We start from the raw sequence: 13,990 nt of genomic DNA on the forward strand, positions 1-13,990 counted from the left end.
ACACTACACCATTTATCCCAGTGCTGAATCCTTGGATATAGGTTTCTCCTGTACACTCGCACCGCCCTCAGCTGTAATGTTCCTGCCTGTAGTGACTTTGCACATTGAAGGCCTTTCCCAATCACTGGCGCATCCTTCAAGAATGAGTGTGAAGGGACAGCCTTGAATGGTACAAGACCTTCAGGTCATCAGCACCACAACCTCACTCCCCGCCTCTTATCCAGAAGAACAGGGACAGCTGGGAGCCTGACTGTGCTACTCTTCTTGCCCTGTGATTTGCACGATCTCTGAGAGGCAGCAGAGTTGCTCTTCACAGGTCTGTGATGGCAGTCCAGTGCATCTCACCTTACTGTTCCTATGTGGGGCAGAGCACTGAGTGACAAGCCCTTGGTGTAATTCCCCTCCCTTCAGGGAGCAGGCAAGACGGTTCAGTCCTGTGCTGGAGACCCAGAGTGCTTACGCACCCCCTATAAGGGGCTGCTCTGCTCTTCTGTTAGTGTCTTTCACCTCTGTCCTCTCTCAGTCTTCCTCACCATACTGTGCCCTGGAGGGAGTGCAGAGGCTCATCAGGTGCTTAAGCCTTGCAGGTCCCCTGCGTGGCTCCAGCTCTAGGTAACAGGGAGGCCAGTGGCACAGGAGTGTCACACCTGCACACATCACTGCTTCCGATATACAAATTGATCCATCTCCTTGTGAGCAAACACCTGTGCTTCAGAGCCAAGGTCTAGGACCTGCACGGTGTCAGTGTCCCCAGGGGTTGCTTTCCTCTCCACACTCAAGTGGAAGAAAGAGGACTCTGATACAGGAATATAGTTTGGGTGGAGGTACTGAGAAGAGGTGAAATGCCTGCAAGTCATTGTAGTTACCATTAACAATTTCACCTTCTCTGTAACGCTCTGTAGTACTGGTGTGTGTGTGAGGAGCCTGACCCACCGGGCCCCATGAAGGGACCTTGAAACAGTTATGGTTTGTGCCTGGTCTCCGGTGCTCACTGACACAGGCAACTGTGACTGACATGTCTTCAGACCCTTTGGTGGCCAAGAGCAAGCGCTGGCAGCCCACGGTCATTCTGAGCCCTGCCATCACGGCCGTACTCTTTCTTGGCACAGACCTAGATCAAGGACCATGCACCAGGGAGCTGCTTTGCTCCCTCAGCTGTAATGAGAGCCCAAGCTGGAGGGAAGGGATGAAAAGGGTGGGTCTGCCAAAGGGTCCCTGGGGCTTATGATGGTATGGCTAGAGCAGAAACAACAACCCCACCCCAATCCCTGCAACACCTCCCCCTTCCTCCTTCCATTCCCCCTCTTTTCTTCTCTCCCAGAGGTCACCTTCAGCAGGGAGGCAGTGTGCCCCCAGGACCAGAGCCATGGGGAAGGGGCGGAGCGTCACGCTTAGCCCCGTAATGCCTGGCAGCCCCCTCCGGCTGCTCGGCACAGGCTGAACCCAGCCCAGAGGCTGCAGCAGGGGAAGCGAGGCAGTCCACGGCCGGCCGTCAGTGCTGCGCTGCTGGAGAAGGTGAGAGGCTTGGTACAGACGGGGAGGGAGTGCGGGAAGAGAAGTTGCAGCCATGGCAGGGTGAAGGAGACCAGACAGGCATGTAAAAGGGCACCCACCCCTCATAAACCGCTTTTGGAGACTCCGGCGTAGCATGCCGGCACAACATGGAGCACACCCATTTCCCACATCTGGTTGATGGTGAGCTCGTTAGGTGGCTTTGCCCCGAAAGGTTGCTTTGTGTCCGGTTGTGTCCAGTGGGATGGTGCCCCGATACTGGCTGGTTGGTTGGGAGGAGGGTGTGATGTGGCTTGCTCCCTGCGAGATTGCTGCCGATTTGTGTTTGAGGAGGCTGCTGCGCGGGGATTGCGGTATACTGCTTGGGGGGAGAGGCTTACGGGGCTCTCTCCGGGGAGGCTGCTAGGTGTTTCTGCCCAAGAAGAGCAATACACAGTTCTGCTAAGGGGACAGTCATGTGGTTCTCCGCAGTGAGATTAAGCACTAGCCTGCTGACCAGTTTTAGAGAGAAGCTCGTAAATCTATCAGCAATAAGGCCAGAAACAACCACTGCAATAACCTATTCTGATCCCTTGCCTGTATTAAACACGGTTTGCGCTGGAGTGGATAGGGGAAAAAAAAGCGCCGTTCTTGAGTTAAAAGTTCCAGAGATGGAAGGATATTCTTCCATACTGTTTGATGAGATTTTTAGGGGCAAATATCCTTCTTCACAAAATCTGCACTGCAGTTGAGGTCTGAAATTGCCTCATTTCGGCTTCAGCTATTGGTTTTATTATAATGCTTTTACTTAATTGGGAGAGCCCTCTTTAGTGAAATTCTAGTAACCACAAAGGTACATACAGATGACGGAGTCACTTCTTTGCTATCTGTTTGATAAGCTAAAAAGACTGCTCCCCTGGAAGTTTCCCCTGTAATTATCAGCCCTGTTGTCATTCTCATGGTTCTTCTCTGGTCCTTTTTCTGTCAAACTGTGGACACCAGCGCTAGCTTGCTGAACTGCAGTCTCACCGATACCGTTAAAAAGATAGAAAACATCCAATAGCTAATTCTGTTGACCCATCAGCTGGCCTCCAGAAGAGTTCAGGAAATTTACCCTAGAGAAACCAGGCTTTCACATCAGTATATTTTTAACATTCAAAAAAAATCATAAAAAAGTAGATAAAGAAGAATGCAAAGCAGAGCAAATGGAAGGAACACATTTCTAATAAAAGTACAAAATCCACTAGTGCATGATATTCTCAGTTCTAGTGCAGAAGTCATTAGCAGGTGGCCAGCTCTTCAGAAATACAGCTTTCCTAACTCAGCTGATTTTCAGAGATTAAATTTCAGACTGTCTCAGGGCATCTGTGTGTAGGAACCTCTGCAGAAACTAGAGTTCACTGTAAGAGGCATATCGTCTCAGAACAGATATCTTCTTTTGTTATAATCTATTTTAGTCTATCTAAAGCTGAATGGCTATATCTATTTTTTTGTTTACAGTGAAACTTATTTTCTTAATTTAGCATCTGGAAAATGCTAGTTTGCCTCTCACTGCTGGTGTTTCCTGCCTCTGATGCTTTTTGGGCATTCTCTTCAGCAGAGTGAATGCAAAAGTGGAACCTACAACACCAGTAACCCTTGTACCGTTATTCTCTTAGACTTGTATCTGTATCATTAAGATGTGTATGTATATCGCTGTAGATTATTTCTAGTGCAATTCTGTATCATCCTACACATTAAGGCCTGCAAAGGAAGAGAGGCTATACCAGATCTACCTTTCTGAGTTTACACAGTGCCCATTTTATCTACAAAGCAGCATGAAGAACTTAGATTTGTCTGATTCACATGACATTTCTTTTTTTTTTTTCCTGTCACTCAATGCCAGACTAAACTCCTGACTTCTTTAGTCACTTGAAACACTTTTGTATGTGCATATGTGCATGCACTAGTTTTATCAAGCAATGCATTATCTACCCAAACACATTTTCTGTCAGTTGCAAACGTTTCCTGGATGATTTCAGTGCTTTCTCCTAGATCATTGACAAAGGCAAAAGTATTATAACAGAGTCAGGTTTTAACAAAATTAATTGTATAGGGCGAGGACACCAATAATTTCCACTATACTGGGCTTATTTTAAAATCCATTAAAAATATGTGGCTTACTGATTTTGACCAATGCCAGGATGAATTTGTACAGATAGCTTTCAGGGAACGATCAGTGAATGGGACGTTTCTGGCAGGTGCTGTCCGAACCAATACCAGGCTGAGAACTGCTCCAAACTCCCACCAGCAATTTAGAGGCTGATAGCAAACCCCCACAGGTAGGGTCCTTACACAGCCCCTAGACAGAAATGAACACAGTGTTTTGATAACAACAGAGACACCAAGTGAGCTGAATTACTTGATACGCTAAGTCCATTTGAGTAAAATGTGCTTTACTAAAGGTGGTGCAAAAGTATTCAGGTAGAAACAAGGCAGGCAACACCCAGGAAGGGATGTGGAGAGGAGGTGGAGTTTTTCCCCAAAAAACCCCAGTAATTTGGAAAAACTCTGGACTCATAATGGATGTATAAGGTAGTGCAGCTTCTCAGTGTGGTGTTCCTGCAAAAAGAGATCTTGGGGCCACAGCATAAGGCAGAGGGTAATTCTGGCTGAATGTGTTGCAGGAGACATTCCCTCAGGAGCAGTTGGTGGTTTAGCATGGGGGGGAGAAAAAATGGTGAGGCTTCAGAAAAGAGCCATAAAACAGATCTGAGAGCTGGACAAAAGGCCTCAGTTTGAGAACGGGACAGAAGGTTGTTTGAAGGTATTTAACCGGTAAGAAGACTGAGAGGTGTCTTGATCTCCATCCAGAGAGCATGGAGATGTTTATTCAAAATTCAAAATGTGACTACAATTTCTGGAAGCATCCTATCTGTTTTTAAACTAACTGATATGGGCACTACAGAAGCACAGTGTGCCAGATGGTTTGTGAAGCCTAAGTAAAGCGTTGGTTAAATACATAGCCTGAGTTTCAGGCTGTTACCCTGCTAGTTTTACTCAATCTAAGTAGTTTAAGACATGTTCTCATAGGCTGTGGTCATACCTCCGACCACAGTGCATATAAACCCTGCAAGAGTCAGGAGAAATATAACAGGCACTAAAAAACCCTTTTCTCTAGCTGAGAAACTTCAGCAGCAGGTTAGGTAAATTCGGATTAGGATATCATATAAATACGTAACAGCGAGAATGTTAACACTGGCTTTTATAGTGACTTTTTTTGAGCAAAGTTTGTCTTTGGATCAAGCCTGCATGACTTTTTTTAAGAGGTGCCCCAAATGTTATTGGTTATTTGGTTTGGGTTAAAGCTCTGTAGAAGGTCAGACAAGACAATGGACCCTACATGCCATATGCTCAAGGCCATTTTTAATGGAGCATCTTTGATATGAGGAGAGGCTGAGACAGCTGAAACTCTTCAGCTTGGAAAAGAGAAGGCTCAGAGGGGATCTTATTGATGTATATAAATACCTGATGAGAGGGAATGAGGAAAAGGGAGCCAGACTCTTCTCAGTAGTGCTCATTGACAGGACAAGAGGCAATATGCACGAATTAAAACACAAGGAATTCCATCTAAACACAAGAAAACACCTTTTTTCGGGGGGGGTGGTTGGTTTTTTTTTTACTGTGAGAGTAGTCAAACAACATGATATGTTGCCCAGAGAGGTTGTGGAGTCTCCATCTCTGGAGATATTAAAAACCTGACTGGACACCTGCCTAGATAACCTGCTTCAGCTGCCGCTGCTTGAGCAGGGGAATTGGATTAGATGATCTCAAGAGGTCCCTTCCAGCCTAAACACCTCTGATTCTGTTGTGATAGCACCATCTCTGTTGTACAGAGATTACACTGTCTTTGGGTCTCGACGTGTATGATGAAGTGCTTTTCTGGACCAAATTTACTGATCATTTTGGCTGAAGAACCAGAATAACATTACCTAGACCAAGACACTATATCTCCACAGGCTAGCTCCTTCTCAGCTCCTCAGGAAGTTGGGAAGCATCTCCCGATGGTGGAAAGGATGTGAATTTCTTGCTGCTGTAATTAGAGACTCTTTTAGGGAATTAGGGTTTCTCACATGTTGACAACCTGGAAACAGGACCTCTAGCAGGGATGAAGCACAGGAAGGAGGAGGAAAGAACAGTTTTGAAAAGGACCCTGCCTGCTGCCTTCAATACAGCACAGCCAAATGGTGAGTGCATCCTGGCCAGGGCCCTGGTGGCCTCCTCCCCAGCAGAGTGCTTGTCAATCTGCAAAGGACAAATGGCACTCTAGAAGGTAACAGAGGTAGGTGCAGAGCACCCAGGCACACTCTACTCAGTGGTGACCCAAATTTGGCCCTCACTTAGCTTCCTAGCTAATGGCAGTGGTATCTCAGAGAAAGACCTCACAACTTTGGCTATTTCCTGAAGTATGGACTGTGTCCTGTAACCAATTTCCTCAAGGGCAGCAAGGGCCAAAGCCTGCAAACTGTTCTGGGGTGTCTGCAGCTGGGGCTTCCTTCATATGGAGCCCTGATCAGTCCCACAGGATTGTCACTGTCCTGCAAGACACTCTACCTGTATCCTCTGGCTGATCTATTTTTCCAAGCTGGCTATTTCACTTTGATGCTCTACTCTGTACCCAAACAATCTGCCTTCCCATGTCAGTGGGGCCATGCATGGAAGTAAGGATCCTTGCCACCTATATTGCAGTCCACTTGAAATGTGGAGTGGAAGGACACAAGAGTTTTTTGGATTTTTTTTATTGCAAAAGCTTATGGACCGAAATGTTTTGAATCCCAAAGCTGGAGTGAGAACCAAGAATATATAGAGAAGCATATCATCCCATTCACAAAAGCAAGTTTTCACACAGTAAATAGGAGAGAAGTAATGAATCATATAAAAAATAGAATATTGAATCAATAAAAAATATGAATCATATAATAAATAATTCAATACAAATAAAAACAGATTAATGAATAGATATTTGAAAATTATATCATTATTGAATAATACATTAAGTGGATGCAGTGAGAAGATTCTAACCTTTGGGTTAGATAGCACTAACAGGTGGCCAGCCTACAAGGGAAAAAAATTTATCTAACTCAAGTTTGAGAAATTAAGTTACCTGAGAAGGTGATGAACCATTTGCTGACAAGAACTTGTATATGACCATGAATTTGATGTAGGAGAAACACTATCTTATGGAAGAGATTTTTTGATATTTTTTTCACAACTATAAATCTAATGTGTTCTACACAAGAGAAGCAGACATCTCTCCTGTTGTTCCACTCCCTATTTAGTGTGGCTTTAGCCTATCTAATATCAAGGGGAGGTCTATGTCTTTCAAAGGTCTATTACATTTCAAGTTTTTTCTCTATATTCCTAGCTAGGACTCTTTAAAAGGCTTTTTCGGCTATCTGTTTTAACACCTAAATGTGGCAACACCAGTTTGGAAATGTCAGTGGCAGAGTGGGTCTGTTTGCGGGTTCTGCGATGCCCTTGCTGTGTGGAATTTCGCAAGCTGTGCCGGCTGGGCAGCAAACAGGAGGACATCAAAGCAAAATCTCTAAAATATTTTCCAGACCATCTTTCCCTGTGAATTTCTCCCCAGCCTTCCATTAATCCCCTCCCATGCACGCACGTGTTCATTGTTGAACTCCCTACGGACTGTATTAACTGTGACTGCTGTTAGCTCTCACCAAGCCAAAGCCTTTGCAGAAAAGTAGGGCCAATTACTTGGTACTTCTGAACTGGGTAAGGGTTAGCAATGCAGTCTAGGAGAGAAGGGAAGGGAAAAGAAGGGGAGCTCTCCCACAAGCAGTCCCAGTCTCCTGTTCAAATCCAGCCTTTTTGTAGTTTTCCTCGGTTTAAATAATTCTGTTGCTACATTACTGGATTCTTAAGAATGACCAGATTTAGCAGCATTGGGGTCTGGAAGTTGAAGGAACTGTGATAAGCTCTGGTCACAGATAGAGCAATGTAAAAACTAAGGGGAAAGGCTTCATTCTTTCCGCTCCCACTCATATTCCCAGGATGCCATCTTCCTTTTTAGCAACATGAGGTCCTATTCCCTCCCCCCGAAAGGCATCATGTGAGTCAGAGTGTTTCATGGGAAGAGATCCTGAGTTTGTAGGTGCAGAGGTGAGCCACTGGTTTTACCCCAGAGCTCTGTCTCACTGCACACTGTTTAAGACACATCCAAGAATGCTGCAGCCCTCAGGCTCCTGGGTTGCATCCTAGGCTGCATTAGGCAGGTCGAGGGAGGTCCTTCCTCTGTACTCAGCACTAGTGAGGCCACATCTGGAGTAGTGGGTCCAGTTCTGGGCTCCTCAGCAGAAGAGAGATGTGGACATACTGGAACGAATCCAGTCCGTGAAGATGATTAAGGTATTGGAGCATCTCTCATACGAGGAGAGGCTAAGAGAGCTGGGACTTGTTTAGCCTCAAGAGGAGAAGGCTCGAGGGGATCATCTTATCGGTGTGTATAAATACCTGTAAAAAAAATGACAGCCAGGGTCATCTTAGTGATATTGAGTGACAGGACAAGAGGCAGTGGGCCTGAAACACAGAATTTCTATTTAAGAATAAGAAAAAACTTTTTTACCATAAAGGTGATCAAACACTGGAACAAGTTGCACAGAGCAGTTGTGGAGTCTTCATCCTTGGAAATATTCAAAACTGGAGTAGACACAGTCCTGAGCAACCTGCTCTAGTTAATCTTCATTGAGCAGGAGGTTGCACTAGGTGATCTCCAGAGGTGCCTTCTGACCTCGACCATCTTGTGATTCTGGTTCTGTGACCTTGCTCCAGAGCCAGGAGGGGCTCCCAGGCCCAGGGTGCCTGTGTTCAGAGCACAGGGAGGTAGTCAGGGGGAGAGTGCTGCCACAGGTGCCTTAAAATGCTGCCTTGTAGCTGGCTGGGGGGACTGAAAAAGCATTTCTCTGAAATGGGTCTGAAGTAGCTGGCTGTAGCTCAAAATGCCATTGATGTCCAAGCTTCCTTCCTGCCTAAGTTTCTTGGCTGCACAGATGAGTGACTTTGGGTGAGAAATATCATCAGGCGTGTGAGGTACTGAGCTCCCTTTTGCTTGCTCGGAGCACACTGCCTCTGACTAGTAATCCCTTTTTTGTCATGGGCTAGCTGTGCCTCTGCCTAAGGGGCAAGTCTGTCTCCGCTGCTACCTCAAGGACTTTCTTCAATGAGCAGTAGGGGTGGGTTTCTGAGTAGAGAGACATGGTCTTGCTGCAGTAGGCTAAGGAGAGCAAGAGGACTGGGTCACACTTGATAACCTGGGACTCTGTTAATGTTTTGCTTGTTGCCTAACACCTTGGAGACTAGAATAAGAGGAGGCCTGGAAGGCCAAGCATTAGTACAGCTGACACAGAAAGGTGATCCAGGTCTTTGAAATGAGAGGCCCCAGGGACTACAATTAGAGTCAAGCATCTATCTGGAGGCTGGAAAGGATTAAAGGGCTGAAGGAAGTTCCCTTCAATACAGGACCTTTTATATGATGAGCGGTTTTGCCCAGAGGTGTACTGTATAAAAGCACAAGCTCAACTCTAGCACAGCTGCAAGAGTGCTCAAGCTCCAAGTGGCAGAAATATCCCCTGCCATGGCATGGTTTGCATGGCGTGTCCGAGCTGGTTTTCTCTGTGCATGTTGTGATGTTCCTGACTCGGGCTGTGGTGTTTCTGCAGCACTCAGCAATGGCCGAGAGCTCAGCTGCAGCTGTGGCAGCGGCAGGGACAGCGGCACCAACCGTGTTAGATGAGCTCCTGGAGATCACAGCTCAGAGCCTGGTGCGCACCGAGGTGGCAGAGCACTATGAGGTTATTCGGGAGCTGGGCAGGGGCAAGTATGGCCACGTGATGCTAGTGACCCACAGGCAGAGAGGTAAGGAACTGACTGCACCTTATGAGCTACTGTGCCTTGCCTCCTCTCCACTTGCCAGGGCGCTGGGTGGGCTGGTGGGTCCTTGGGGTCAGGCACCAGGCATGGTGGGGGGTTCCCCGGGAGGCTGGCAGGACAGGGACCTCCTCAGCCAGGGACCATCCCATTGCACCCAGCCAGGGAGCAGGTGATGCCAGGGGGCAGGCCAGAATATCAGGCAAGGTTATAGCGATGAGGCAGGTCCAAGGTCAAGCCGGGAAGTCAGTCTACAAGTCAGGATCAATAGGGTTCATGGCTAGGCACCGGCATGGATGTATAGTTGGAAACGAGCACTCCCACCACACAGCTCAGGCAGGGAGTGAAGTCCCAAGCCTGAGCTTAAATGGTGCCCTAAGGCCCATGGACAGAGGCTGTGAGTGGAGGTCCCAGGTGGGGTTGGCCAAGGCCATTAAGGCCTATGAGTACCCACAGGGCCCTGACACTACTCTTCCCCAGTAGTCCCAGCTCAGACTGATGGGCCCATGTAGCCTTGTTCTGCCCAGTGCTCCTGTGCATGCACTGACTGGCTCAAAACTCACACCAGCGGCAGTGCCTGCTCTCAGATCTGGTGTCCACAGGATATATTCACACAAAGCTTTGGGCCAGAGACCTCCCTGTGGCTGTGAGTGTCCGGACCCATGGCTGCTCTGTGCCCTCTCTGTCTGGCCTTGGTGTGAGTGACTTTCAGGGGAGTCTAACCCACTCTCCCCATCCCCAGGGACTCCTATGGCTCTCAAGCTGCTACCCAAAGCCAGTACCAAGCTGCACACCTTCCTGTATGAGTATTGCGTGGCACTGTCCCTCGCCACCCACCCTGCCATCATCGGCATGTTTGGAATTGCCATCGAGTCCAGCCAGTACTATGGCTTCCTCTACGAACCAGCACTGCACAAAGACCTCATCTCTATCATCAAGCCCCGGGTGAGTGCTGCTACAAGGCTATGGGGATTGGGACTGTTTGGCCCCTGTGCAGGCTGGCTGGGTCAGAGGAAGGGAGATAAAGGCAATGGGCTGTGAGTCTCTCTGGGGTCTACAGCATTGAAGCAGCTTTAGGCTTGCAAGACCAGAAACACAAAGGTCTTCCCCAGTGCAGAGCACACAGGTGAGAGCCCAGCTGGCAGGGCTGCCAAGGTGCCCTGCGTGTGCCATACCGCCTGTCTCTCTCCCTGTGCAGGACGGGATCCCTGAGCCAGCCGCTAAGCAGTGTGCCAAGCAGCTCGTGAGCGCGCTGGAGTTCATCCACAGCCGAGGGCTCGTGTACCGTGATGTCAAGCCTGAGAACGTGCTGCTTTTCGATCCCGAGTGTCGGCGCATCAAGTTGACTGACTTCGGGCTTACGCGGCCCAAGGGTACCAAGCTCAAGCTGGTGGCTGGGGTAATCCCCTACACAGCCCCCGAGCTAAGCAACACCGCTGATGCCCAAGGAGTGCCCATCGACACCAGCTTGGATGCCTGGGCTTTCGGTGTGCTGCTTTTCTGCCTGCTGACTGGCTACTTCCCCTGGGAGCAGAGCCTGCCAGATGACCCTTTCTTTGAGGACTTCATGCTGTGGCAGGAGACGGGCCTGGAGGAGGACCTGCCCCGCCACTGGAAACGCCCGACGGCTGAGGCCCCCCCGATGTAGCCTGCTGGCCCTAGATCCCTCCAAGCGTGGCCCTGTCAGCGGGGCGCTGCGCTACGTCGATTGCCCTTGGCGGCTGGAGGACAGGTGCAGTGAGGAGGCTGTGGTGAAGCCCTAGAGCCCGCTCCCCATGCAGGGAGGGAAGGCGGGTCTCACCCTGCAAAGGATTCGGGGTCCAGGGCAACACGGTGGCCCAGGTGTGAGAGGCCATGGTGACCCAGAGAGCAACTTCTCTGCAGCACTGTCCCTGCCACCACGGACCCAGGCTCCTTCCCCAGCTGATGGTCCTCACCCCATGGCTCAGTGCTGCCCAGTGCTACCTCCTTGTGTTTCCTTGGGGCTTGAAAACATCTTCTTTCTCTTGGAAACGACTGTCCACATGTGAAGCACCCACTTGCTTCCTGGCCACAGGGAATCCAGGGCATTTTCTAGGGGCTGCAGCACCTGCCTTGTCTCGAAATAGAGCAAAATACATAATTTTGTGTTTCCGTATGTGGCTCTTTTCCCCTCATAATAAAATGCCTGTGGGGGCCCGCTTGCTGTGGGAGAGTGGGGGCATGACAGAGCCTGCAGCCATCTCAGGACAACCTGCACAAGGCAGGGGCCACCCCTGGATGATGCTGCCTGGGCCTCCATCAGGACCCTTGAAAGGTGGCTTCAGGCTGGTGGGGTGGAGGTGCTGGGGACCCCTCAGCATGTGGCTGCGGATGGTAGCTGGGGACTGATGATGGCGTTGAGAAGGTGGTGGAAGCCATGGAGGTGGAGTGTTGGAGAAAGCCACAGGGAATCGCACATTGAACCTGCCCGCTGCCATGCATTTCTTCCCGTTTCCTTGTGTTCAGGACCAGGTGACAGATGGGCTCTTCTGCACGGACGGTTGTTAGCAGCAGGAGTCTCAGTGTCAGTTTGCACAAGTGTCCCCCTCTAGTTCCTGTCACTCAGGAAAATGGCCTTCTGCAAACACTGACAGCCCTGCTGAAGCACAATTCATCCCTCTCCCTCCTCGAGTGACTCAGGTGCAAGTGGAAAGGTGAGCTCACTGCCACGAATGTCCACATGTATGATTCAACTGAGAAGACAGTAGCACTGTGAGGGTGGTTGGCCTGGGCGTCACTGAGAAAGGCTAACAGAGTAGCTGTAACCACAGGTTGCATGAGTTTATCCATATGAATAACCCCAGCAAAATTCCCCTAGTGATACCTCCCAGCAGTCTTACACCATTGCCTTGCTCTCATTCATCCTCCTCCAGACTGACTGCTCCTTCCTCATAGAGCCAGCCATTCTCTGTACAAGCCTCCACTACCACTTCTTCCCTGCTCCTATTCTCCTGAATCCTTCAGTCTCAAGGAACCATTTCCAAGACTATCCAACACCAGCCCAAGCACACCTCCTCCCTTTTACTGCCTTCAGGTCCTAAGAGAATGTCCTTCACGCTCTTTTAGATGCCTGGTTACCCCTCTAGAAGACCTTTCTTCTCCCATTTCCTATCACCACTTTAACCCTTCCCCAGCAACCCACCTCTCCTAATCCCCCAATGTCCTTCTAGGTGCACATTTTAATCCTGGAAAGAGGTAGCAAGGAGAGAATTAGAGGTTAGAAGCTCTTCTTACTTTGCTACCTCTTTCCAGTCTCCAGGATTATGCTGTTGGTAATCCCTTCCAGCTCTTAGCCTGGTCCTATTGCTGGAAACATTCCCAGCTCAGTTTCCATTCTCAGTGGCTTCGTAACTTCTAAAAATGCACTGTTCCAGAACCATACTTTCTAGCATCCCAGCTTTTCTTTCACCTCAGATCCTTTCCTGCACACACTCTCCTGTATTTCCTCAACCTCCAGCTCTCTTTTTCCAGCTTCTTCTCACCCACTGGCATTTTATCATTACTTACCTTTGCCGCTAACAATTCCCTTTCTACTACCCATCACCTGGTAAGCACCTTTCGCTCATTCCTCTCTCAGCAACATCACCTCCATACTACTCTTTTGTACTTTTCCTGCTCCCTACATCGCTTATCCCTTGTGTCTTCCTTCCAACTCCCCAACCTACCTTATCGACCAGCATCGTGCTCACCCTGTTCAAGATAGTTTTCTTCTGTCCTCTCCCATCTCTTAGAATCTTTCATTATCCAAAAACGTAATAAATGCTGCTCAACTTTGGCCTGCTGAGATTTGGCTTTAATTACTCTCTGGTTACTGTAGGAATAGCAGAGGAGTGTATTGTGGTTTAACCTCAGTCAGCAACTGAGCACCACACAGCCGCTGGCTCACTCCTCCCCCCCGCCCGGTGGGATGGGGGAGAGAATTGGAAAACCACAAGTGAGAAAAACTCGTGGGTTGAGATAAAAACAGTTTAATAATTGAAATAAAATAATAATAATAATGTAATAATAATAATAATAATACACAAAGCAAGTGATGCACAATGCAATTGCTCACCACCCACCGACCGATGCCCAGCCAGTCCCCGAGCAGCGGCCCCCCCCGGCCAGCTTTCCCCAGTTTATGTACTGAGCATGACGTCACATGGTATGGAATGTCCCTTTGGCCAGTTTGGCTGTGCCCCCTCCCAGCTTCTTGTGCACCTCCAGCCTTCTCAGTCGGTAGAGCACGGGAAAAAGTCCTTGACTAGTGTAAGCACTGCTCAGCAACAACTAAAACATCGGTGTGTTATCAACTTTGTTCTCCTCCTAAATCCAAAACCCAGCACTGTACCAGCTACTAGGAAGGAAATTAACTCTATCCCTGCCGAAACCAGGACAGAGTGTTAAGGTACCAACACAGCTCCTGTATTTAAAGTGGAGAAGCCCTAAGACCAATGGATCTATAGGCCAGGTAGCTGACAACTATCCAGTGAGAAATAATGGAAAATATGATACAGATGATTGCTAATAGAGAATTATAGAACAGAAATGTGGCTTTTTGGAATGTGACACTTTT

The 13,990-nt window shown here is 48.6% G+C and overlaps 1 protein-coding gene across 1 annotated transcript; it reads left to right on the forward strand.

Moving 5' to 3' along the window:
* The first annotated feature begins 1,444 nt into the window (after positions 1-1,444).
* On the forward strand, positions 1,445-13,321 carry LOC103915145 (serine/threonine-protein kinase SBK2-like). The gene is given in 5 exon segments (XM_009321908.1): positions 1,445-1,515; positions 9,207-9,402; positions 10,157-10,359; positions 10,613-11,058; positions 11,060-13,321. Coding segments are annotated over 4 exon segments (954 nt in total). The 5' UTR covers positions 1,445-1,515; positions 9,207-9,215; the 3' UTR covers positions 11,178-13,321.
* The last annotated feature ends 669 nt before the right edge of the window (positions 13,322-13,990 follow it).

This window comes from Pygoscelis adeliae, unplaced genomic scaffold (assembly GCF_000699105.1).
Source record: "Pygoscelis adeliae isolate BGI_AS28 unplaced genomic scaffold, ASM69910v1 Scaffold144, whole genome shotgun sequence".
Lineage (NCBI taxonomy): Eukaryota > Metazoa > Chordata > Aves > Sphenisciformes > Spheniscidae > Pygoscelis > Pygoscelis adeliae.